Below are 24,690 nucleotides of genomic sequence, written 5' to 3'. Positions count from 1 at the left end.
ACAGAAGAATAAAGAGGAGTTAATCAGGTAACATTTCTCTTCCTTGTTATATGATTCCAGGCAGAGGGGTCAGCATTTACAAAGATCTCTTTGCAAGAAGCAGCATGAAGGAGATAATCAGCTCTACAGGTAGGAGAGACAGAGGAAAGGGTAGCAAGGGGCTGTTTTTACTCTATACCAAGACCCTAAGCAAGATGGGAAGCATGCAAGGTCTTTGCAGGTGAGGAGAATGGAAGCAACTGTGATGGATGACTTAAGCATCCCTCTGTCTGCCAAGAGAGGAAGCAGAGAGGCCCCCTAAAGGCAACCTCACAGGACTTCCCTGGTGGTCCAGTGGTTGAGACTGCTTTCCAGTGCAAGGGGTGCGGGTTTAATCCCTGGGTGTGGAACTAAGATCCCGCATGCCAAAAAAGTCAAAAAGAAAAAGACACCCTCACAACAGTCCAGGAAGGAGAGAGGAGTTGTCTGAAGTCTAGTGGAGGCTGTGGTGGTTAAGACGTGGACGTAGATAGAAGAAAGCTTAAGGAGGTGAAGACGGGCGGGTCACTGGCTCTTAGGGGTAGGACAATTGGCACTGCCCATTGCAGAGGCTCAGGCGTATTAAAAATGTCTTGGGCGGGATCTTGGTCACACTGAACTCCATGGAGACATGTGTGTGTGCTGTGGCGGGGGGTGGGGGGCGCTGCCGAATCCAGGGCTGGGGCAGCCAAAGAAGAAACTCCAGGAGGCTGGGCAGGCCAAAGAGGGGTGGGGTGGCCAGCGGAGAGAGACAGGGAGTGGGGCAGGGAGCTGACCGCGGGGGTCAAAGCCACAGGAAGACAAGAGAGTTATCTCGCTCTTTGAAGGCCTAAGTTCCTGGGTCCCCAGCACGCATGGGCAGAAGTTAGACGGAAGACAACGAAAGCCAACAATCTTCTGGGCAAGGAGGGGTGGTTTGAGAACTCCGACGGAGTGTTGGGTGGCGGCAATAAGGTCTCCGGCCGCCAGGACAGGGGTGAGGGGAGAAGGCGGGGGTCTGAGGAAGCCCCGGGCCAGCGCGGGCTGCAGGAATGCGGGCAGCCGAGGTTCGAGGGGTAGGAGGGGCGGAGGAGGAGGAAGGCGGGCGGAAGAGGGGAGAGAGGAGAGGAGGGGGCAGGAGTCAGGGAGGAGGGCTGCAGGCGAGGAGGCGAGAAAAGCACAGCAAGGGAGGAGGGGCGGGGCGGGGCGGGGGTGGGGGCGGAGCGGCAGGGATGCGCCCCCGCGCCCTGCGAGTCTAGCCCGGCTCTCCTTCCGCACAGTCGGGGTTTCCGCTTCCCTCCCGGGCGCAGGGTGAGAGGGAGCGAGGCCGAGCCTCAGCATCGGCCGCCGCCGCCGCAATGTGGCCCCCAGACCCGGAGCCCGACCCGGACCCCGAGCCCGCCGGCCGGACCCAGCCCAGCGCGGCCCTTCCCGGGCTCCGTGCCCTCCTGCCGGCGCGCGCCTTCCTCTGCTCGCTCAAAGGCCGCCTCCTGCTGGCGGAGACGGTGAGTGCGGCGCCCACGGCCCGCTCCAGGCGGAGCCCAGCCCCCAGCGGCCGCCCCCGCCTGCAGCCCCCGGGCGTGGGGCTGGGGCGCCGCTGTCTGCACGCCCGGCGCCTCGCCCGCCGGCCTCGCTCGCAGCCCCGCAGAGTTGGGCTGAGTTGGGCAAACTTCCTCCGTTTGGGATGGGCTCGTTGAAGCTGAACCGCGCACGGGTCGCAGGCGATGCGGGGGCCTCAGGGGAGCCCGGGGAGGGGGCTCACAGACGCAGTGACCGGACCCCGGGGAGCGCAGCCCGGCGCTGTGTGACCTCCGGGCCCTCCGCCCTCTCTGGACCCCTGGGACGGGCTGCGTTCCCGCATCTTCAGGCCTCCCTCACGGGCACCCCGCTCCGCAAAACCTCCCGCCACGCCCCTGCCGGACCCGGGAGGCATCGGCCCTTTGCGACCCGGGGTGGGCCCACGGCTCCTTGGCTCGCTTCCTCGGGCGCAGGGAGGACCGACCCGGCCTCGAGCTGCTGGGCGTAAACCAGAGTGGAGTCCCGCCAGCCGTGGGGAGGGCGCGACCCCCCGGGATTGAGTGAGGCCCGGCCCACAAGGTTGGGGGGCGCGCAGGAGCCTACCCCCACCCAGACTGCGGAGGGGCGGCTGGGGGTGATGACTTCATCCCCCTCTTCCCCGCCCTCTCTGGGATCCAGCCCCAGCCGTCCCACCCCCTCTGAGCTCCTTCCTTCCCGCACCCCCACCCACGCCCATCAGCCCTTTGTCTTCGGGACACTGAAAATCCCTCGCACTGTCGGCCTGTGGGGTTGGGGGTTGGAGCTGGGCCTCCGTGGAGGGGAGGGAAGGGAGGGAAGATGCCTAGTGGGGAGGCGGGATGAGACAGAAGCACTTGTTACTTGAATCTCCAGCAATTTGATAACCCCTGTCATTATTCCCACTTTGCAGACGGGAAAGCTGAGGCCGCAGCGTCTAGGGGATTTGACCCGGATCAGTTGCAGGTCAGGTGACAGCATGGTTGAGAACAGCAGGGATCAGAGGGAGGACTCTGTCCCCACCTCTCTTTTGGGCTCCCAGGGGGCAGATTGCAGGCGTCGGTCCTATCACCTCCTCCTGCCTCTGGGGTCAGCTCAGAGGTCACAAGGCCAGCACCTGTCCAACTCCCCACATGAGGCACCCGGATCCCGGACTCAGCTCACACTGCTCGGAGTCACCTCCTGGTTGGCCACTTTGCAGACTGATAGGAGCCACATTTGTGGAGAGAAGCCTTGAGTCCAAGGCCCACTGAGGGGACCCCAAACACACCCAACTCAAGCCCTCCTCATGGGTGGAGGAGGGGTGGGCAGAGCATAGAGGAGGCCCTTGGCAAAACTGGGCACCAAGATCCTAGGTCCAGGTGGATGAAGAGGGGAGGAAGGGTGGATGAGGGATGGGCACTGAAGAGGCAAGGGGAGCCAGTTGAGATCACTCCTGCGTCCTCAGGTCACCTCTGGCTGCCCCCAGGCCCAAGCAAGTGGGAGGCTGACATGGGCAGGAAGAGGGAGGAAGTTGCCACCAGGGATCCGGGGAATGAGGAACAGAATCAAAAGGGGGATCCCCAGGATCAGGCTCTGCGGGTAGGGGAAAGGAAAATGAGGGCCACAGATAACAGCCTTTGGCACAGGAAGTAGAGGATAGGGTTGGGCCAGAGTCCGGTGGCCTTGTCTTCTTGGGAGGCTCCAGCAGCCTCTCAGCACATCTCTGTGCCTTAGTTTCCCATCTGTTCAAGCTGGGCTCAGCTACCTCCGTTGTCATGTTCAGAGCAGACACCTGTGCTCTGCAGCTCATTTGTCTGAAGTCACCATGGTGCGCCCTGTGGGGCATCTGGGTGTCATCCCTCCCGAGCCCCCCAGCCCCGCTCTGAGCTACTCAGCTATGGACGTGCTCAAACCCAGCCAGAGTGACCGAAACCAGAACGGAAAAGGGCCAGCAACCATGGAGCAGGATTGCTTAAGAACACATGTGGAGTCAGCCAGACCAGAGTTCAAATGCTGATGCCCTTTTATTAGCTGTATGACACTGAGCAAGCCACTTCATCTCTCTTAACCTCACTCTTCTCATCTGCAAAGTGGGCTGTGAACAGCACTGGGTGCATGGGTGGTGGTGAGGAGCTCTCACAAACCTCGTCAGACCCTGGCCTGTGAACAGCCCATCAACCCCATCTGCCCTTCCCAGTGCACCCTATGCAGAACTAACCGGGCGTTGGCATCCTCCCACATCAGTTGCCAAGTTGCAGAAAACATTTCATTCTCAATCAGTTCCTCATGACACCTTGCGCCTCCTTTCGCAAAGGCTGGACCAGTGACGCAGCAGGGCATGCAGCGGCAGTGTCACCACGCCCTCTCCCTCTGGATGTTTTTCCCTTATTATGAAAATTTGAAAATATACAGCAAAAACATATGCCCACCAATTATACAGTTGCCTTACTTGCTACTTACTTTCTCTCAAATCTCTTGGCAACCTGGCTGACTCTTTGTGACCCCGTGACTATATATAGTCCATGGCATTCTCTAGGCCAGAATACTGGAGTGGGTAGCCGTTACCTTCTCCAGGGGATCTTCCCAAAGTAGAGATCAAATCCAGATCTCCCACATTGCAGGCAAATTCTTTACCAGCTGAACCACAAGGGAAGCCCAAGAATACTCTAATGGGTAGCCTATCCATCCCTTCTCCAGCAGATCCTCCTGACCCAGGAATCGAACTGGGGTCTCCTGCATTTCAGGTGGATTCTTTACCAACTGAGCTATCGGGGAAGCCCCTCTCACATATCTCTCTGTCCATCAGTTCATTTTCTTAACTTTTTTATAATTTATTTTTGGTTGCACTGGGTGGGCTTTCTCTAGTTGTGGCGAGCAGAGGCTACTCTTCACTGCGGTGCATGGGCTTCTTATTGTAGTTTTGCTTGTTGCTGGAGCACAGGCTCTTGGTGTATGAGCACACACAGGCTCAGTTGCTCCTTGACATGTGGAGTGTTCCTGGACCAGGGATCGAACCAGTGTCCCCTGCATTGGCAGGCAGATTCTTATCCACTGTACCACCAGGGGAGTCCAATCCGTTTTATTTTTGGTGCATCCAAAGTAAATTGCAGACATTGGTACATTTCAACTCTTGAATACTTCAGCAGGCATATTATTTACTAAAGTGCCAGATTTGTGTCCTGTTTTTCATGTAAATTCTTCATTCATTGAAAAGCACAGATCTTGGGTTTGGGGTGTAATTTTCTGAAACTGGCTCTTGCTTAGTTGACTGCCTTTGAGAGGGCGTAGGTTTGATTCTCCCTTGTGGAGCACCATCTGGGTTGGATGGATTCTGCCAGAGAGCCTCAGGGGTGGGTGGTGGGGAGGTAGCCTTCTGGGGGACTGGATGCTGTGAGAGGCTGGGGCTTCCTCATTGGGTCCTGGCAGGGAGCTAGCCTGAGCCTGGGTGCAGGGCCATGCCCAGAGGCACTGGGGGCAGCAGCGTGTGGGTTCTAATCCTGCGACTGGAGAACTGGGTAGGTCACTCCATGCTGGAGCCGCCTCTCTTCCTGCCTGCAGGGTGGGGCTGTGCACAGGCCCTGACCTCTCCCTCCCTCACCTCCCAGGGTCTCTCGTTCATCATCTTCGTCTGCTATGTGGCGTCCTCAGCATCTGCCTTCCTCACGGCGCCCCTGCTGGAGTTCCTGCTGGCCCTCTGCTTCCTCTTTGCTGATGCCATGCAGCTGAATGACAAGTGGCAGGGCCTGTGCTGGCCCATGATGGTGAGGGCTGGGGCCCCAGGAGGAAGAGGTTGGCTGGCCCTCACCCTCCCTTCAAGTCACTGGAGGCTGTTTGCAGCTAGTTGGAACCTGGTGGGAAGGCCTGGCCTCGGGTGATCCAGGCCTCACAATGCAGCAGCCAGGGGACCCAGAGCAGGTTGCCCACCTCCTGGGCCTCCAGGGTCCTTCTGTGAGGCTGTGAACCCAGATGGCATTCTCACCCTTGGCCATCAGGTGGCGCTGGTGCTCCCAGCTGGGCCTTTTGGAATGAGCCTCAGCCACAGGAATTCTAGCCATTTCCATATAGGGCAGGGCGGGTTAACTGAGGACTTGAAGGGCTCTCCCAGATCTCAGCCATCTGGCAACTCATTTTATCACCTGGGAAGGCCCAGAAACCCACCCTGGACTTTGCTGTGTGAAATGAGTCAGAAGGGACAGCAAAGGTACACTTGAAACACTTGAACCCTGGTCTCCAGCTTTCTGCCCTGTCCCCATTTTAGGGATCAGTAGGTGCAAACCGTGGTACATAAATGGATCTGCCACAAGCATGTGGCAAAGCAAGACCAGTGACCAGATCTCGCTGTTGGAGAGCCAGAGGGAGCCGGTGACAAGGTTTCCACCAGATGGGCCTGGCCACAGGGTGGGCTGCAGCCTGGTCCGTACCCTGTTGTCCACCTGTCAGAGAATGGCAGGCAGGAGGCACCTGGACAGGGCAGGAGTAGAGATTGGAGGAGGACCAGGGCGTGCAGGTGGGGCCTGGAAGGGGGAGTGCGTGGAGGCTGGTCTGGGGGCCCCGCCTATGTCTCGGATCTGACAGTGGGATTCCGGCCCTGTCCTTGGCACACACTGCCCTTCTGAGCCCCTCTCCCCTGCCTCAGCTCCCTGTGGACACCTTCCCATGCTGTGTGCCCCACACCAGGGAGCTCACAGCCATGTGACTGCACCCCTGTCTCCCCAGGATTTCCTCCGCTGTGTCACAGCAGCCCTCATCTACTTTGCCATCTCCATCACAGCCGTGGCCAAATACCCAGATGGGGCTTCCAAAGCAGCCGGGGTGAGTTGCTCCCCAACCTCTGGGAAGGAGGGGTGCCCCACTCACGTTCACCTCACTCCTAAGTGGGTACCCCTCCTAGCTCCTTGGGCACAGTCTGCTTCTGCTGAGGTACCTTGGCCTTTCATCGTGGATCTCAGCAACGCCACAGTCCTCTGGTTGAAGACTGACTCTGCCCAGAATTTGGAAAGGCTGTTGGCCAAACCAAATGAACAGCTCGATTGCCTATCTGTCATTAATGGGAGAGGGTCTGTGCCTGCCATTCTGAGCTGCTTATCCAAGCAAATGAAGACAAGCTATGGGGACGGGTCGGCAGCTGCCCTGGGTGGCCTTCCCCTTCTCAGGCTCCCTGTTCCTGCTGACATGTGCCATCCGCCCTGCCCCTGTCTCCACAGGTGTTTGGCTTCTTTGCCACCATCGTGTTTGCCATTGATTTCTACCTGATCTTTAACGATGTAGCCAAATTCCTCAAACAAGAGGACTCCGCACAGGAGACCACAGCTGACAAGGCAGAAGGTGGGTGGCCACCTGTGGGCTCCACCAGAGAACCGGGCCCATCACCTGGGATGGTCACTGCGGGGACCCTGCCCTCCCTTGCGGGCTCTTGGCTAGTTTAAGGCTGGAGTAAGAGCATTTCCTCTCTCCCTACGGGCAGGAAGTGTGTTCACAGCCTGGTTCTAGTATCTCTTCGTGTGGCACTGATGATAAAACTGCTCCCCTCCGGGGAACACACGGTTCTCTGGGGCTTCAGCCTTTCCAGGAAGGGCACGCTGAGGGCACGCCTGGCACCTCCTCGCCTCACGAGACCACTCCTGGGCGCTGTCCACTGGGCTGCAGAGCAGCCACTGGTCCCAGAGTAGCCCCCCGTCTCCAGTCGTGCCTGCCCCCCAGCTTAAAGACCAGCAAGCCAAGCTCTTATCCACAGTCCCAGGCAAATACAGGGCAGCTCGGGCTTGTTTTATCCAAGGATGGATATTTTTTATATCCAGGGAGAAGTGCCACAGACTTTCTGGCCTCCTCCAGCCATCCTTCAGCTCAGAATGGCTGTTGTGCCATTACCTGACTGAAAAAGAAAGGAAAAGCCTGCAAGCTGGATGGCTGGTTTTTCCATCCATGACAGCAGCCATATCAACATGTCACATCCTTGGGGTGCATATGTGCAGCACAGGGGGGCCCTTGAGGGACATGCCCAGAGGGACCAAGCCAATTTGGAGCTTGTGATCTCTCAGAGCTTCCTCAGCCACAGCCTGGGGCTTTCCTGCCCAGGGAGGCCATCAGAGGAGACAGAGGTCCCTGCCCAGAGGGGCGGGACCTGGAGGGGCAGTGGAGGCTCCAACACAGAAATGCAGGGAAGCCCAGGAGCTGACCTGGGTTGGAGGGCCCAAGCTGTTTACCTGCCTGTCCCTCTCCAAACCCCCAAGCAGGCTTTAAATGGACAGACAGATGTCAGCTCCCTGCAAGTGAGTAAATCGGATGTTTGGCTCAGCACAACTCCTCCCCCCAAGTCCGGTGTCCCCGATCCCTCCCAGGCCTTCTGTCAGCATCTATTGACCCAAACACCTGCTGAGGCTGCCGTGTGCTGGGCCCTAGGGGTGTGCAGATGGGCAGGCTAACTACCTGCCCTCAGGGAGTTGAGGGGGCAGGAATCAGGCCCAGAGACAGTGGTGGTGTACACGCACGGCGTCAACAGGGAGCAGGAGGAACCCGAGTTGACGTCAACTACAACAGCAAAACGAGGGCTCACAGAGGTGGAGATGAAGCAGCTGAGGGAGTGCCCATCCTACAGGCCAGCTCGGAGGCTGTGGAGGCGACCCTAGAGCTGGGTTTTGATAGATTTGTAGGAGTGTGCAGGCAAAATAAACGGGGCAGGGGGAGTGAGGACAACAGATTGTAAAGAGCAGGCGCCCCCGTCCAGGTGAGGTGTTCTGGAACAGGTGGCCATGCCCTGTGAGGATCAGCAGTGACCCAGGGCTGGATAGAGACAAGGGGGGCTTTTGCGGGGCTTCTTTACACTGAGGGCCTGCTGTCCCCAGGCAGGTGACATTGAAACTCCTGGGGCAGGGGAGACTGAAATGGCTAAAAACAAGCTCCCTGCTTTTCCAGTATGTTTTAGTTTCTCAGACTACAGCCAGCCCCACTGCAGGCTGGGGGGCGGGGCAGATAGACAAGCCTGCCACCTGCAGGGAAAACAGCCAGGCAGATTTGGGAGGGCCTGGGGCCCCAGAGGAAGGGGCATCTGGGTTCCCCGCTTCCCTTCTGCTGCAGCCTAGAGGGTATCAGGCACTCGTAGTCCCCACACCACACCAAGCGGACACCACCATCAGCTGTTGTGGCCTGAGGCCAGGGCTGACAGCGCCTCCCCGGAGTCGGCTCTCAGGTACCACTGGCCCCAGAGCTCTTGCCAAGCGTCCTCTCTGCTTTCCTTTCAGAAGAGGATTCCGACTCTGACTCCGACTGAAGACCTGCCCTGCCTTGGCACCTGAGCCACGCAGGCCTCCGCTCCCGCACTTGACCAGGCCAGCCAGAGTGTGGCCAGGGAAGCCTGTGGGGAGGGAGGCTGTGATTTCTCGAGCAGCAGTGGGAGCTGCTGACAGAGCAGGCCTCCTTACAGCCCCAAGCAACATTCCTGAGCCCCCGAGCCCCGGTATACACAATGGCAGCCCTTGGCTTAGCACTGTCCAGCCTCTCTGCTGTGAGGGCATTGTGAATATTCCGCCCCTTCTCATTTCTGCCCCAGGACCTTAAGCCCTTTAACCTCTCTGCCAAAAATAAGCACGGGGGCAGAGCAGATGGAGCCTTGTTACCCCATCACGGGGGGCCCTTCATGCCTTGGCGAGTGTCAGGGAAAGAAGCAAGATAAAGACTGCCACAGGGCCAAGCCCTGGGCCCCGGTGGTTTCCTTCTGTGGCTGGGGCCCCTGCTCATGCCAGGCACTTTGTCAATAATGATCCTTCCAAAAATTCTTTTGTTCAAGGAGCACCAGTTCCCTCTTCATTCTTGAAGCAGGGAGAAAACTAGCCTTTACCCTGTGACCTAGGAGAGAGTAGGTCCCATTGCCCACCTCACACTTTTGGAGAGCAGGACCATGACTTCAGGTGACCTGCCTATTCTGGGTGTACGACTGTTTCAAAGCAAAGCTCGTAGACTAGCTTACCAGGTCCAAAAGATTGAGGGCTCCAAGTAACAAGTGGCAGCGACAGCGCGCGGGGCAGCTGGGCAGGCCCAGCCCAACCCTCTCTTTCCTGGGGCCGTCAGCAGGTGAGCGGCTCCCAGGCCCTCAGGACAATACTTCTGGACACCTGACCCACATGAGGGGTGAGACGTGCCTTCTGTGTTCACCTAAGGACCTTATGCTGTGCATATATCTTCAATAGGATTTTGTTACTTTATGTTTTTTTTTGTTTTTTTTTTTAACACAAAAGCAGCTTCTTCAATGGCATTTCCTGTGACCCAAGAGACCTTGTGAATGAGCCAGAGTTCTGGACCCATGATTTGGGCATTTGTAGTCTTTTCTTCTTCTCTTGCATGTGAATCTCCTATCCTGAAAAAAGCCATCATGGATTAAACCAGACTGACTTCCTGCTTGGAGTGTGTGTGTTTGATAAAAACCTTACACACCAGAGCAACGCTGTCAGGTGAGAGGCATCAGCACGGAGTGGTCCCACGCCCCACGTGGATCCTGCATCTGCAGGTTACAGCAGCGATGCCCGTGCACTTGCTCCCCGCCAGGCATCTTCGTGTGGGCTCTTTACTCCTCACATGATCCTCTTGTAGTCAGGAATCTGACGGAAGGTTCGGTGACTTGCTCAGGTCTCCACGAGAGGCCTGGGGGTCTCAGCTTCTCACATCAAGCTAACAATCCCGCAGTGAGTCAGTGTCTTGGCCCAGGTGATGGGAAAGATCAAGGCACTCTGCCCCAGCTTTTCGCACAATATGTAACGTGTTCTGAAAACACGTATGAAAGTAGAACCTGCAAGAGCCGATGGGCTGCTGGGAGTGGCTCCACCTTGCCAGCCCTGGCCAAGCCACCGGTCAACAGCAATACCGAAGTATCCTCACCCCCACTATGGCTGTTTGGCCCCCAGCTCACAAGCCTGTTTTAGGATCCGGGCCACAGCCTTTAAGGGGTGGGAGCAAGGCAGAGTGAAGAAAGAGACGATAACTGTTTTTACACGTCCGTTTATTAAACAAGAACTCCTTCATGACAATTCAATATTTATTAGCGATTAGTGTTGAGAAAATTATTTCCCTCTACATACAAAAATACAGATTTGAACACTATGAAAACAATCAGGACAAGTACCGTGAAAAAATTGGTCCTTCAAAAGAAATAAAGGGGGAAAACTGAGGGCAGTGTGAGGCTTTGTAGGCTGTCAGGAATAAACCAACAGGAGCGAAGGCTCTGGGGCCCCCCAAACCACTCTGAATGGATGGCCACATCTGGGCTGGTGGGAGCTGAGTGGTGCCCACACCAGCCTCAGAAGCCAGGACGGGAGCTCAGACTGCCCAATAGCATAAACAAGTTCGCTGAACACACATCACCCCAGCTCACCCCACAGCTGCATCTACACTGTTAAAGGAAATAGACTTTTAAGAAGCAAAGTGTAGTAGTTATTAAATTAACATTGCCCCTCCCCCAAGTGCCACTGGGCCAAGTACCAGAGTAGTCACATGGGAATTATCAGCCATCTCACTCGTCTTCCTTTGTTAGAAAATAACTCTGTCTGACCCTTCAAAGCGGAAAAAAAAAATTTTTTTTTAATGTTTCAATAAATCCATGCCTTCATTTTAAATGGACTCAGCTAGTTTCCTCAAGATTTCTCTTGACCAGACATAACTCAGTCCTGCAGGGGCGGGAAAGCGAAAGGTCATCTGTGTCTTCACCAAGCTCATCACAGCACAGAATCTAGTATGTTTGGGCCGGAAACCAGAAAGGGCCGTCTAACCTATCCAGGGCATCCATGAACCAGAGATCCGAGTGGAAGATGAACCTGAGACCAACAGAGTCCCCACTCCCACTCCTGCCCCAGGACGTCTTACACGGGCAGAGGCAAGCTGGTGGCCATGGAGGAGGATGGCCTGAGCAAATCTGGAAGACATGCAGCAACCGGGAAAGGGCTTGTCACCGTTTCAGACCCAAAGAAGGGAACTCAGAGCACCGAGAATGTTCTGTTCTTATGGAACCACTTTCCTCTTACCATCTGAGGTGAGCAGTGGCTGTTCAGAAGTAGCAAGTGGGTAAAAAAATGCCAAATACAGTTATACTGATTAATAACTATTTCACAGAAATATACTCTTACTCTCAGACTGTTTAAGTAAGCGGAAACAAGGTGTTGGGGAGAAAGCAGCAGAGAAGAGACAAGGGAAAGCTGAGGGGTTGGATTTCTTTTTTTCTTTTTAAAAATACATAGTGAAGTTTTAAAGGGAAAACGACCAAACCTCAAAACTAGCATTGCTGAAAGCAATATTAAAAGGACACAATCTAAAATCATGCTACAAAAATAGTGTTATCTTGTTGAACCAAATGTGCATCTTTTTCAATTCCATGATTGACGGGAGTGTTTATGTGACTGACACGGAAGGCACCAAGGTGAAGTGATTATTATTTGTCTTAGAATATCCAAAGACACAACTACCTACTTTGGGAAAAGGAAAAAGTATAGTCATACTTGTAATAAATAGCTAACTGTCTTTGCCATGGGTTCCTAAACCCTTACAAATTTCAACATATACAAATAGTTTCGCCCCCTAGCGTTCTCTTATTGCTTAGGAGAAGCATTGGTTTTATCCCCGTACGTCAGTTTTATCATGAGGCAGGGTTTGAAAACTCATTTTTAAACAGGTTACGGAGTGACAGAGCTGGGAGCAGGTGAGGCCTTGGGCCTGGGCCAGTCCTGGGGGGATGAGGGCGGTGCACAGGCGTCCCACCCTTGAGCTCCCCCAGGAGACCAGTCAGTTTTCCCTCTAAGCCCGGAGTAGCTGCCTTCCTCACATCTGCAGAGAGGAGAGCAAAGTCCTGAAACTTGGGAAATCAATTCTGGAAAAGGCAGGAAAGCAAAATGGGCCGCAGAGGGAAGCAGCCAGACGCAGCCCTGCCTGCCTGGGCACGAGGCCCCCACGCTGTCCTCGCTTCCTGACCATTCCTTCGGGTGGCTGTCTTGATACAAGGGGTGCTTCCAACTGGGTTTCAGCAGCATCCTCCCAAGATGACTCAAATTGGATAGTTTCAGATTATTACTGAATCCCATCAGTACAAACCCTCGTCAAATCAGTTGTGTCACGCGTTCTCTCTTCTGAGGCGCAATGGTGAAAAGAAGCTTCGGGCCTCACCCTAATCCTGCCAGCAAAGCTGATTAAGGTCATTTGAGACAAGGTCCTACTCTAAATGAAAGTTCTCATGTAGCTCACTAGAGTCCAGGCTATTAACCCCTTCTTGAAGGCTCTCGGCCCTGTGTAGAATGCATTCCAAAGGAGACACGACACACCAGGGTGTCCAGATAGCAAGTACCCAGACTGAAGTCTTGGAATAAAAACTAGACAACAAATTAACCCTGTGAAAAAGACACATGATTCAAGGATCCATAAATGAAACTTTAGGCAAATTGCCACTGATTTAGACTCAGCGGGCTGGTGGGTAATTTTTTTTAATGTTTATAGAATAATAAAAACAAGAAAGGAAAAAATAAATCCCTAAGGCTGAGAAATTACATCCAAATGAAATGAGAATATAATCTAAACCAAAGAAGGGAGTTTCAAGCCTATAAGTATATAAATGCCATTTACTGGTATGAAGAAAAGCTAAACAAACATTAAACTTTGAGAAAAAGAATTCTTCTAGATCTAACAGATATTGAGGGCAGAAATGGTTTCTAAATAAAAGAAATGTAAAGAGCCACAAAGATTTCCAATTACCTTCTCAACCAGTTACGATTTCAGCTATATCTGCTGAGGGGAGAAGAAATGAAGATTTTACAAAGAGCCAGGAAGGTTTACACGGCTGGAGGCAGGCGGTGTCGGGTCTGCGTCCTCTCTGAGGGGCCCCCAGATCAGAATCTGAGTCACCTGTCCACACCTGTGAGTTCCCAAACTCACACAAAGAGCCCAGCAGTGCCCAGGCACACTGGTCCCCACATTCGGCTCCCACTCTCAAGTGGGTTCCGGAATACAAGACTCTGCTTTTCCAAAGAGGACAGGAGGTAGTTAACCAAGCACAGCCGGGGTGGGTAACCATGCCCAGTGCTCTCGACAGGCCCTCAGCAGATGGTCTGGGCCTGCTCCCCACTCCTCTCACCTCCCAGACCCGCCCCTGCTCCCTCATCAGCTGTCACTGAGCTGGTCCTGGGAGTGGGTGCTAATGAAGAGAGCCCCTGGGTTCTGCACACTTCACCAGGAGCTAGAAACGTGTCTGGAGACCTCACTCGCTAATGGCAGTCACTAGAGCAGGAAGCCATTTTTTACGTGGTTCGGACAGTCAATTTAGAAGCAGCCCTCAGCTGAGTAGTTTTCGCCTTTTGCTATCTGCTTAGTGTCATGTTTTCCTGTAAAACACATGTGCAGAAAATGACTATCAGGCCTTGGCACAAAGACTTCATGGCTGCTTTGTCTGGAACATGGGTGGCACACCGGGACCCACTTACATCGCCACTGCCTCCCAGAATCCCTAAAGTGGCCACGTGTTGTCTCCACACTCTGTCAGGGCAGATTCTAAGAACAGCCCACTGAAAATCCTGCAGAGCCCGAGATTAGGGACTTGGTCCACCTCTTAAACACATGGAGAAGTGAGGGGTTCCTTCCCAAACAGCACAGGTGAGTCTATGAGAAAAGGTGAGCTTGGGCCACACACACATGACATATGGAGGGGGTATTCAAGGGTCATTTGCTGCAAGCAGGAATTCACATACATGTGCAGACCAGAGTTAGTGCTTTATCTCCTCAGAGACCGCCTGTGGCTCAACCCAAGACTGAGTCACTCAGAAAGCCTCAAAGAAAGGCGAATGAAACTGCAAACTTTAAAAGACTAGGAATGTTTTCAACTGAGTCACAAAGCTCTCTCAAGAAGCCTCTGACATGGGGTGGGGTCAGACGCACTCCATGGCTGCCCACAGGAAGGAGCCTTTAGCCAAGGGACAGTGATGGTGCCCAAAGGGTAGGGGGTAACATCCACCTCCCAGAGCCAAGCCCCAGAACCAGACTGGGTCCCCACTTCCCTGCGGCCAGCCTGGGCTCCGTCCACTTTGGCACTTTGGTTCAAGCTGCCAAGGAAGACATGGATATTGGGACTGGGCAGGCGTCAACATTCTTGCCTTTCTGTGGGCAAAGGTTGTCTCTCTTGAATGACTTGCTGCAGAGTGAGAATCTGTTTCCTTTACTTCAAATAGAACTTCTGCTGTGAGGTTTTAATCTGTAACTGCCTGTGCCTTCCCCGGCTTTATATAGAGCTGACGAGTATCTTTAGGCTCTCGTGACTGGAATCTCTCTGTATGAAAGGGGTAAGGCACCCCACCCCCCTGCCATGTCTTCGGCAACGTGAAGGGAGGGTAAAGGAGAATCAGAGAAAAGAAAAAATACCACATCAACTGGATCGATGCCAGGATAAACTTTCTCTGAAGACGTCAGTGTTTGCATCCATCTAAAACCACCAGAGGTTCCACCAAATGCTTGAGGGTTTCAACCATCCAGTATCCAGGAACAAATTCAAACGTATACAAGTTGGGCATCAACTGTGAATGCCAATATCATGCCACCAGAAAATTAAAAAACACTAAGGTTGCCTCAGTCTTAAAAATTCCCCAAACCAAACTGACACTGGTCCATATTACAACTATTAAATGCAAAAATAAGCTTATTTCAATTTGCAAAAAAAAAAAAGCCCTTTTAAGCCTCCCCAAATCTAGATTGTCTTGTTCGTACACAGAAACAACATAAAGAAAATGCGAGTGTCTTTCCATTCACACTAGACAACCATATTCCTTCCTTCCTTCCTTCTCACCACGTGACAAGACTCTACAGTCCACCAGTCAGCATATCTGGTCACTTTCGGCTATACTGGGAGCTAATTAAATATAAAGAAATATATTTACAAAAACCATGGGAGAGCCTCATGGCACAAAGGACATTAAATAGTTACAGGGACATAAATAATTCCAAGATTCTAACACTAAGATGTAAATTAATTCCTAAGTGGCCTATGGCACAAGGTGTCATCACCTTTTATCATGTCAGCGTGTACAACTTCAGTGGGCTTCAGAACCGTTCCTTGCAGCTGACAGCACATCCTCAGGATACCAACAGACTCCTTTCAGCCAGATGATAACCGGTTTTATTGAAGTGACTTGGAAAAACTTGGGCAACAACCCTCGCCTGAAGAGTCTTCTTTTTTCCAATCTCACTTCAAAGGCAGCTTTTTATTGAGGCCCAGTAACATGAATCCCAGAAGGAGATTTCTGATAAAGTTCAGGGTGGTCCTTCCAAGTGGGCCCCATTTGATGCAAGGCTGAGTCTTTGTAACCCTGTTTTTAAATGGAATTCTCAGAGGGCAATAAGCCCCATTTTGACAAAGCATATACACTCTACAAATGCAAAATAAATATATAAAATGAACAGATAAAATCCAGATGTCATAATCTCCTCAAAAGTCACTACACATAATAGGTACAAGGTTTGTGAAGCCTGGTTTGTACTGCCTCACAACATCCATGGGAAGAGGGCTCAGTCAGACCGCTGTGACCAGGCCTGGCTGCCCTAGGTGGGGACAGTGGGAGGTCAGTTACCCCCAGACAAGCTGGGTCTCTGACCAGACCAGGGGCTTGAACAGGTGGCCTGGGTCACGGCCCCAGAAAGGAACTTCAGCAGAACTTGAGTTGTATAGGATGTTCGGTTCAGGGAGCCCTAACCCCGACCCTTCAGAGATGGCCAGTACCATTTCCTGCGGGGTCCCCAGCCAAGCAGTGCTACCTGACAAAGCCACCCGTGCAGGAAATTGCACGCCGCTCTGCTCTGCAGAAGGCAATGCCAGCCTGTGCAGGGCTGGACATTTCTCACACAGGCTCTGCTCCCCGAGACCCCCTCTCTCATGACACTGCCCGCTGCTGAAGCTGTAAGCGCTCACTAGCACAAGATCTGGGACTCTCCTCATTAATGCAAAATCTTCCCACCAGCAGTGAGCATTCTTTTCCTTGGTGAGGGTGAAACACAAAATATTGGAGCTAGAGTGAGGTTTGTAAACATTAAGGACAGTTCAAAGAGTGAAAACCCGACATGTAAAAACAAATTTTCCGTAAGAGAAACAATTAGTCTCCAACAGAAAAAAACAAAAAACTACAGCATCGCAGGGGCCTGTGTAACTTAGTCACCACAATAATCTTCACTTTACCGAGAACTCATACAAAACCTTACGGAACTAGAATGTTCCCCAACAGCCTCCAAGATCGACGTTCATAGTTATGACCCTGAGGTACAGGGTCGTCACCCTCCGAAACATCAGTGAAAGGGGGTGTCATGGTGCAGATTCAAGTAGTTTTCAAATCCTAGACGGAGCCACTCAGAATTCACTCTAGAACTCTTCTCAGGCGTTTGAAAATCAGCACATACCCTCGAGACAGAGGCGTGTCCCCACCTGTGGTCCGTGAGGCCAGCAAATGGGCAAGGGTCTGGACTGGTGGGACAGACTGTGTTTCTCCTGTGGCTTTTATCTGGGAAGGTAAGATGACAGAAAATCTGCAGTCCGGCCTCGGCGTATTCAGGGAAGGTAGGAAACTGGAAAACAAGATGGTCCTCGTATTCTTGGAGGAGCCTCTGGGATTCAGGAAGATGATTCCAGGGACGTCTCAGCAGGGTAGGAAACAGATGGTGACCTCCTGATGCGCAGCAGTGCCCTGGAGCCCAGCCAAGAGGGTGCCAGCCTCCCCCAGAGCCAGCAAAGCACCCAGCGGGCACACCTGCCGCCGAGACCCTTGGTGTCACAGCTGGCTGTCCATGCTCGTGCTGGGGTCCCGGTGCCCCCAGGCATGGAAAACAATGGGGAGAGGGGCATCCTGGCAGCGAGACTAAAGCGCATTCAGGGCCTCTATGGGGGTTGCCCAGAAAGCACTGCTGACCCATCACTCCAACCATAAAGTTTCACTCCTTAATACTTGTTTTTTCCCCTCCAACAGCCCCCATTTAATCCAGAGTCCTGACTCATCACGAATACATATGAGGGGGTGGCTCAGAGTCAGCCGCGAAGCCTGTGCTCAGGAACAGTGAAGTGGACACGGCGGCCAGCGAGGACAGTGGCTCCCATGGCCACCAAGCCAGAGGATGGGGGAGGCAGGCCCCTCCCACCGCCTCTGTGTGAAAGGCTGGGCACGGGGTCCCCCACCTCCTGCACCCACCATCAGGGCTGCCATGAAAACCCTTGCCCAGAATGAACTGTTACCAAGGAGGACAAAATTCAACTTAGTCACATGATAATCTGATGTGATGAGGGAAAGAAAAACTTGATTGAAAGTACGGGCAGGAGGACCAGAGGGGAGAAGACTCAGCGCGCCCTCACGTGTCCAGGCGCTGGATCTCAGGCCGACTGTCCACATCTCTGGACTCAGTACGGGCGCGGATGTAGTCATTGGCGCTCTGCTGCCGGAGGCTGACCCTCCACTTCTGCACGGCCAGGAATGTGTTCACCGCATAGGCCGCTGTTGCCAAGAAGCCGAATATCTACAAGACACAAGCCGGGTTAGTCCGCAGGGCCCCTGGGCACTTACAGTGAGCGAGGTGCATTAGCCTCTCCTGGCTATAACCCCAACACCCAGACCCCACTACATGTCCAGCTGTCAGACCCTAGCCAAGTTCATAGTCATGTGACCCACAAAAAGGCAGCCTCAGGACTCTTTCGAAGTATTCTGGATCTACAAGGAAAAAGAGATCACAGAAGGGCCTCTCTTACAGACCTTCATGACACTGGTCCCTGGGAGAAATACCATGTAGACAAAACACCATATAGATGAAAAATCAGGGTCTCAAGTGTGACCCCAAATCAAGCCACAAGGCCCAGCATTCCATATCTTAGCCCCCAGCCCCACTGCCTCTCATATGGGCAGCTCTGGTGGGCAGCTTGAGAGTGAGAAGTGGTGGTGTTTTAATGATTAGCTAACGACCGATGAACCTATTGAGTGATACCTTGGAGAGCTCACAGTTTAGTATTCTCAATAAACCTTAAATCCTCTCAGTTATAAAAGTGCTGCATATTCTTTGTAAATACCGAACAATAAAGAAAGGCAGAGCACAGAGAGAGACAGTCTTACCTTACCTGGTCCCATCCTCTGCCCCCACCCCTCACTGTGCTGACTGCCATGTGGTGTCCAGACTGCATCTTCTTCATGAACACCCCACACTGGCAGGCAAGGCCTTAAAAGCAACAGCCCTTTCAGACATCCAGGGCTCCGCTGGGCAGAGACTGAAGCAGAGGTGCTCAAGACAGAGTGTGCATCTGAGAGCTAGTTAAAACACACTGCCAAGTTGGCAGCTCTGGGGAAGGCTGAGAACGCCATCTCCAACAAACTCCGGGATGATGCTGCCGTTCCAGGGACCACACTTTAAGAACCACAGCACTGAAGGGACCGGGGCCTCCGCTGGCCCAGTGACATCATTAGCAAAGGAGAAGCTGAAGGAGAAGCAATAGGACACAAGCCCAGGGGACAGAGCAGCAAGGCACAGAAAGTGTATGAACCAGCCTTGTTTTGACCTTTTGAGTTCACTTACCACGGCAGCAATTTCTGCTCCGGTTTTGTGATTTAAAGCAGCCAGTACGATCGAAGCAATAAAGAAAAAGAAAGTGCTGAGTCCAGTGTTGACCAAATCCTAAAGAATAAGATAAAGTCACTTGAAAAGGATCATTGCAGGTTTTATCTGAAAAAACCACTGAAGAACTTTTGACATAAAAAGCACAATCCCCAGCCTCTCTGATGGCTCCTTGTTTTTGTTTCGGTGGCCCAGGGGTATTGATCACACAGATGAAGGCAAAGCGGATGCTATTAATCCTATTTAATTAAATAGTTAATGATGTTGCTTGATAAACCACCACAGAAAAATCCACATTTTAACCAAACACATCATGTTACCATTTCTTTCTTTCTTCTTTTTTGACCTTGCCTCAAGGCATGTGGGATCATTTTCCCTGACAAGGTATTGAACCCAGGCCCCCTGCAGAGGAAGCTCAGAGCCTTAACCACTGGACCACCAAGGAAGTCACCATGTTAAATGACCATTTCTTAATGACCTATTATAGAAACCAAACCGCTAACCCACAAGGACACACTCACTAATTACCAGGTAGAGTTCTAGTGTCTTCTTTTCAAAACACGTTCAAATCCTCTTATGGACAAGAATAGACTTAAACTAGTGAAACCCCTTCATGCATTTGTGACATATAAAGAATGAGAACACTCTTTATGGAGAACACACTTAGCCAGGCCGCGCACACTTCTCTTCCTCGTGCATGGTCTTTCAAGTCTCCATGATGCTAAAGCCTAGAGGATTTTCCCCTAAGCTCCTTGCAAAGCAAATCAGGTTACAAATACAACGCTTCAAAGATTTAGCTCCTGTCTTACTTGTCTAGGGGAATACAGCACAGTGATTCATATAAACACCCAGACGAGGGTCCTAACCACTCACAACTGTGGACGGGTCCCTTTGCCTCTCGTGTCATATGTGGGCACAGCCCCGCACCCCTCTGGAGTGGTTTCAAGGACTGGGTGGAACAGCGTACATGAAAAGCCACGCATGTGCCTAGCCCACACATAGGGTTCCCTGCGTGTTTATTGTTACTGCTGGTATTTCCACTTGTGCATTAGGCCCCCACAGCCTGGGTCATACCAAAGCACCTCTATGCTCTCTACAGGGAAAGAGAAACCAGGCAAAACCCTACACTGCTTAGGTGCCAGCTCGACTGTATCATCAACACCAGGTGGGTCCTGCCGGCTGGCCTGGCTCTGGGGGCCATCTCCTCCTTAAACATGGCAACATTCACCTCCTAACAGCTGAGCCCTGCAGCAGCTCCTGCCTCACTCCTGGCCAGCGCCTCCGCCCCTGCTCATGGACAGCAGCAAAGTACAACTACAAACTCTACCCAGAGAGGTCTACCAGCAGGGCAGCTTTCAGTGGTGACCAGCGTGAAGCCAGGACAAATGTTTCACAAAGTTAAACCTGGACGTGTTCAGTTACACCCAACTCTGGGTAAGGAGCTGCAGGAATAAAGACAACTATAGTTTCTAAACCAAAGGCTACTCAGAAATAGGAGGAAATATTTTATGATAAAATGCTGAGATTTTGAAGAGGTTCATGTGTCTACACCACCCTGAACATGCCCAGTCTCCTCTGAAGACGTGCATGTTATTTGTCTATGAATTCCACATTTGGAAATCCTCTTAAATAGCATACTTTTAAAATCATCTTAAATAGCATACTAGTTGCAAAAAGGCCTAAGCATAAGGATGTTCATCATGTTATTTAAAAAACTGAAGATAAAATACTTAAGAATCAAAAACTTGTTAAGTAAAATGGTATTTCCAATTGGAACAGTATGCAGTCATTAAAACTAATGATATAGTTATATTTAACATGGAAGACACTCAAGATAGTTCAAATGGGAAAGCTTGACTTTAATGGTTCCATTTTTTGGCGTTCACATATCACAACATACATCTACCTGTGAAAGACAGTCTAGGGAATTCTAGAGTATTACACCCCTGTATTAAGTGGTTACCCCTGCACGGCTGCTATCACATATGATTTTAATAACAGCTTTATTGAGATATAATTCACCACAATTTAATTTTAGAACATTTTTAGCACTTCCAAAACAAACCTCATACTCATTAGCAGTTAATTCTTCATCCCTTCCCTTAATCCTAGACAACTACCAATTAGTTTTCTGTCTTTAAGGATTTGCCTATCCTGGACATTTCATATAAATAAGAAACTTCTTTAAAAGAAAAAAGTCCAGGGACTTCCCTGGTGGTCCAGTGGTTAACAAGCCATCTCCCAATGCAGGGGATTTGGGTTCAATCCTTGGTGTAGGAACTAACATCCCATATGCTGTGGGGCAACTAAGCTCCATGCACCACAACTGCTGAGCCTGTACCACAACTAGAGAAAGTCCTCACACTGCCACGAAGACTCAGTGCAACCAAAAATTTAAAAAAAAAAAAAAAAAAATCCAACTTTCAGCTGCTCCTGAAAAGTTGTTCTTGAAAGTCTCGTGAAGTAACACAACTGGCTGGGACTCAGTAGGAGAGCAACCTCTGGGTCTCACGGACCGCCGGCCCCTCTCCTCACTTGCCCATTTCCATCACGTACCCAGCCCCACAGGGCCCTGAGTCCCAGAGAGTGGGCCACCCTACAATGCGCCCCACCCCTCCATACTCTGCCCAGCAAGCACCTATTCATCCCTTGAGGCTCAACTGGAATCTGGCATTTCCTCTGAACTTCCCCAATTGACCTGCTCCAGGCCCCCTCCCCTGAGGAATCCACTGTGTTCTCCCAGACCTCACACAAAACTGCATCCCACACAGCACACAGAAGAGCAGCTAGCATCTACCCTGTGCTTGCTTTCAGTTCCCAAAGCCTGGCCCCAGACAGGTGTTCACCACCACTGCTTAATAACCACAGGGCTCTGTGACTGGCTGAAGTCAGATCTACACAGGAATGAGAGAGGAGGTTTACAGCCATTCAGCCCATACTGTGCCTTGACGGCCCCAGTACCATGAGATTGACCATAGGGCTGATGACAGAGTGATAGAGACAGAGGAAAGGGACAGGGTAGGTCATTAAACAGCTGATCCCACTAAGGGATTGTAAGTAAAAAAAAATATGGGAGACCCCTGTAAGTTATGGAAAGGTGACATTTCAAAGTAAAGACCCTCGTTGTACTGAGACCTGAAATAACATTTCCACAGTGCCATGACCATCTTGGCTTAATTAGGTAGGGACAAAAAAACTCCCTCACTCAACCTGGAGGAGGAGCTGATGATGGAGGCATGACATCTACTAAAAAAAAAAAAAAAATGAGGAAAAAGAAGTGGTCTTTTTCCCCTCTCCTTTTTCTTTGATTATAAAACTGTAGCCCTCTCACTCAGCTGCTTATAAGCCTCACAAGCATCCTGTTCTAATAAATCACTTCTTATCTATCACTTTGGACATAAAGGACGGGAACTCCTCTGTGGAATGGTTTAGTCACTAAGTTGTGTCCAACTCCTGCGATCCCATGGACTGTAGCCCACCAGGCTCCTCTGTCCATGGGATTCTCCAGCCAATAATACTGGAGTGGGTTGCCATTTCCTTCTCCAGGGGATCTTCTCAACCCAGGGATCGAACCCACGTCTCCTGCACTGCAGGCAGATTCTTTACCTTCTGAGCTACCAGTGAACCCCCTTTGGAGCCCCATGAATTATGGTTTCAGGGGCAGCTACCATCTATAGAGAGCCTACTGTGCCAACCATACAACTCCCAGTGTCTCACTGAGTCCTAACCTAATTAGGATCCAAGACACCTCTAATAAAGGGCCTTGAGGAAGTTGAGTTCTAGAAAAGATGAGTTTGCCATAATGAAAAATATATATTTGGTCTTTGTCCCAGATTCCTCAACATTTCCTGAGTGCCCTCAGTTGCCCTTTAACCTGTGCGGTCTGCATGAACTCCAGGAGTTAGTGTCAGAACTAAACTGAATTGCTGAATACCCAAGAGAACCCCCATGGACAGAGGAGCCTGGTGGGCTACTGTCCATGGGGTCGAAAGAGTCAGACACAACTGAGCGACTAAGCACAGCACAGTTGGTCTTACAGAATCACTCAGTGTGGAAAAACTACACAGATTTGGTGTAGGGGGGAAAAAAAACAACTATATATTTGGTGTCAAAAGTGGTGTCCGAAAACACCACACAATGAGTCACAGCAAAGCCTCAGGACTCTGCAGGTGGCTCCTCTGGGTGACTCCAGACTGCTCTCAACTCACCACTGCACCCAGCCTGGGTTCTCAGGTTAGGAAACACCTGTCCTGACCTGAGGACAGCAGAGGCCACAAAGGCCATTGAAGAAGGAACACAAAGAGGAAGAAGAAAAAGAGACCGTGGTATCATCAGAGGCAAGAGGAGAGAGTAGGCCACGAGAGAGACTGAGGGCGTACTCCAAGGCTGAAACCATTGCTGGGGGCGGCGGGACTGGGAAGTAAGCAGAGGATCCAGGAGCACAGTGATCCCCCAGTGATCCCGACCAGAGGATTTTCAAGGACGGAGCGTCGGGGGAGTGGATGGTGGAGGGAAAAAGTAGTCCCCGTGTTTGGAAGAGACACGTGGGAGGCTTGTAGGGTGTTGACACTGTCCGAACTCTTGACCCAGGGGTCTGGCTACGTAGTCTGTATCATTCTTCACTAAACTGTACTTTGACTTCTACAGATTTCTCTGAATATGCTGTATTTGACAATAAAAGCTGAGAAAAGAGAGATCAGGAAGTAGGAAAGTAGAGCAGACATGTGCAGACCTCCCTCCTCTACAAAGTTTGACTGAGCTTCCAGGGCTGGAGGGCTCTGACTGCCAGCTACGGGGAGTGGGAGACCCTGGTGGTCAGTGGTAGGGAGACCCTGGTGGTCAGTGGTAGGAAAAGGATGAAAGGATGGAGGGACAGGGTGGGAGAGGAGGCCAGGGGCACCACCTAGTCATCTGCCCTAGCCAACACCATCCTAAAGAAAAGAGGGATGTTAACTTTCCAGCAAAAAAGATACATTTTGATACAACCCCAAACACGTGGTCACCAACCAGTGGAAAGACTCACCATTAAAATAGAAAAACTAAGTATTTAAGAAAGCTTGCCAAATAGGTATTTCTGGAGATAAAGGCCTGAACGAATTAATTAGAACCTGAAGTCTTTTTTGTTGTTATGGTGATCTGGGGTCAGGGGTCCTTTTAAAATTAACTGTTTATTTTTTTATTTATTATTTTGGCCACACCACACAGCTTGTGGGATCTTAGTTCCTCAACCAGGGATTGAATCCGGGCCCACAGCAGTGAAAGTGCAGAGTCCTACCCAGTGGACTGCCAGGGAATTCCTGGCGATTCTTTCTTAAAAAAAAAAAAATGGAAGTATGATTGATTTACAATATTAGTTTCAGGTGTACAGCAGAGTGATTCAGTATTTTTGCAGATTCTACTCCCTTAGAAGTTACTGTCGGAGAAGGCAATGGCACCCCACTCCACTACTCTTGCCTGGAAAATCCCATGGACAGAGGAGCCTGGTAGGCTGCAGTCCATGGGGTCGCTAAGAGTCGGACACGACTGAGTGACTTCACTTGCACTTTTCACTTTCATGCATTGGAGAAGGAAATGGCAACCCACTCCAGTGTT

General features: G+C 51.7%; 2 protein-coding genes across 3 annotated transcripts in view; one reads left to right on the top strand and one right to left on the bottom strand.

Annotated features, from left to right (window-relative positions):
* Nucleotides 1-1,049: 1,049 nt before the first annotated feature.
* Nucleotides 1,050-9,904, top strand: CMTM3 (CKLF like MARVEL transmembrane domain containing 3). Of its 2 annotated transcripts, none has more exons than XM_070388299.1 (5): nucleotides 1,050-1,064; nucleotides 1,278-1,502; nucleotides 6,229-6,324; nucleotides 6,717-6,837; nucleotides 8,751-9,904. In XM_070388299.1, exons 1-5 carry the CDS (start codon nucleotides 1,050-1,052, stop codon nucleotides 8,777-8,779), a joined length of 486 nt encoding a protein of 161 aa, XP_070244400.1. In that variant the 3' UTR covers nucleotides 8,780-9,904. The 2 variants fall into 2 exon arrangements, with proteins under 2 accessions (XP_070244400.1, XP_070244399.1); XM_070388298.1 differs by lacking the exon at nucleotides 1,050-1,064 and adding an exon at nucleotides 5,118-5,273 and having other exon boundaries at nucleotides 1,227-1,502.
* An 825-nt stretch (nucleotides 9,905-10,729) lies between these two features.
* CMTM4 (CKLF like MARVEL transmembrane domain containing 4) overlaps nucleotides 10,730-24,690 on the bottom strand; it is an 81,033-nt gene continuing 67,072 nt past the window's right edge. Inside the window, exons 3-4 of the mRNA XM_070388297.1 lie at nucleotides 19,060-19,158; nucleotides 10,730-18,015 (exon numbers count right to left, since the gene is read on the bottom strand). Of these exons, the coding sequence (XP_070244398.1) occupies nucleotides 17,851-18,015; nucleotides 19,060-19,158 (264 nt within the window). The 3' untranslated portion in view covers nucleotides 10,730-17,850. The remainder of the gene's footprint in view (nucleotides 18,016-19,059; nucleotides 19,159-24,690) is intronic.

The sequence above is a fragment of the Bos mutus genome, chromosome 18 (genome assembly GCF_027580195.1).
Source record: "Bos mutus isolate GX-2022 chromosome 18, NWIPB_WYAK_1.1, whole genome shotgun sequence".
Lineage (NCBI taxonomy): Eukaryota > Metazoa > Chordata > Mammalia > Artiodactyla > Bovidae > Bos > Bos mutus.
This window is presented reverse-complemented; position numbering and strand designations above follow the sequence as displayed.

Bases quoted from the DNA above. Each gene is read 5' to 3' on its own strand.
- CMTM3 (XM_070388298.1), top strand. From the start codon at position 1,356: ATGTGGCCCCCAGACCCGGAGCCCGACCCGGACCCCGAGCCCGCCGGC. The intron at 1,503-5,117 runs GTGAGTGCGGCG...CTCACCTCCCAG, and splicing joins GCCTCCTGCTGGCGGAGACG to GGTCTCTCGTTCATCATCTT. The intron at 5,274-6,228 runs GTGAGGGCTGGG...CTGTCTCCCCAG, and splicing joins GCCTGTGCTGGCCCATGATG to GATTTCCTCCGCTGTGTCAC.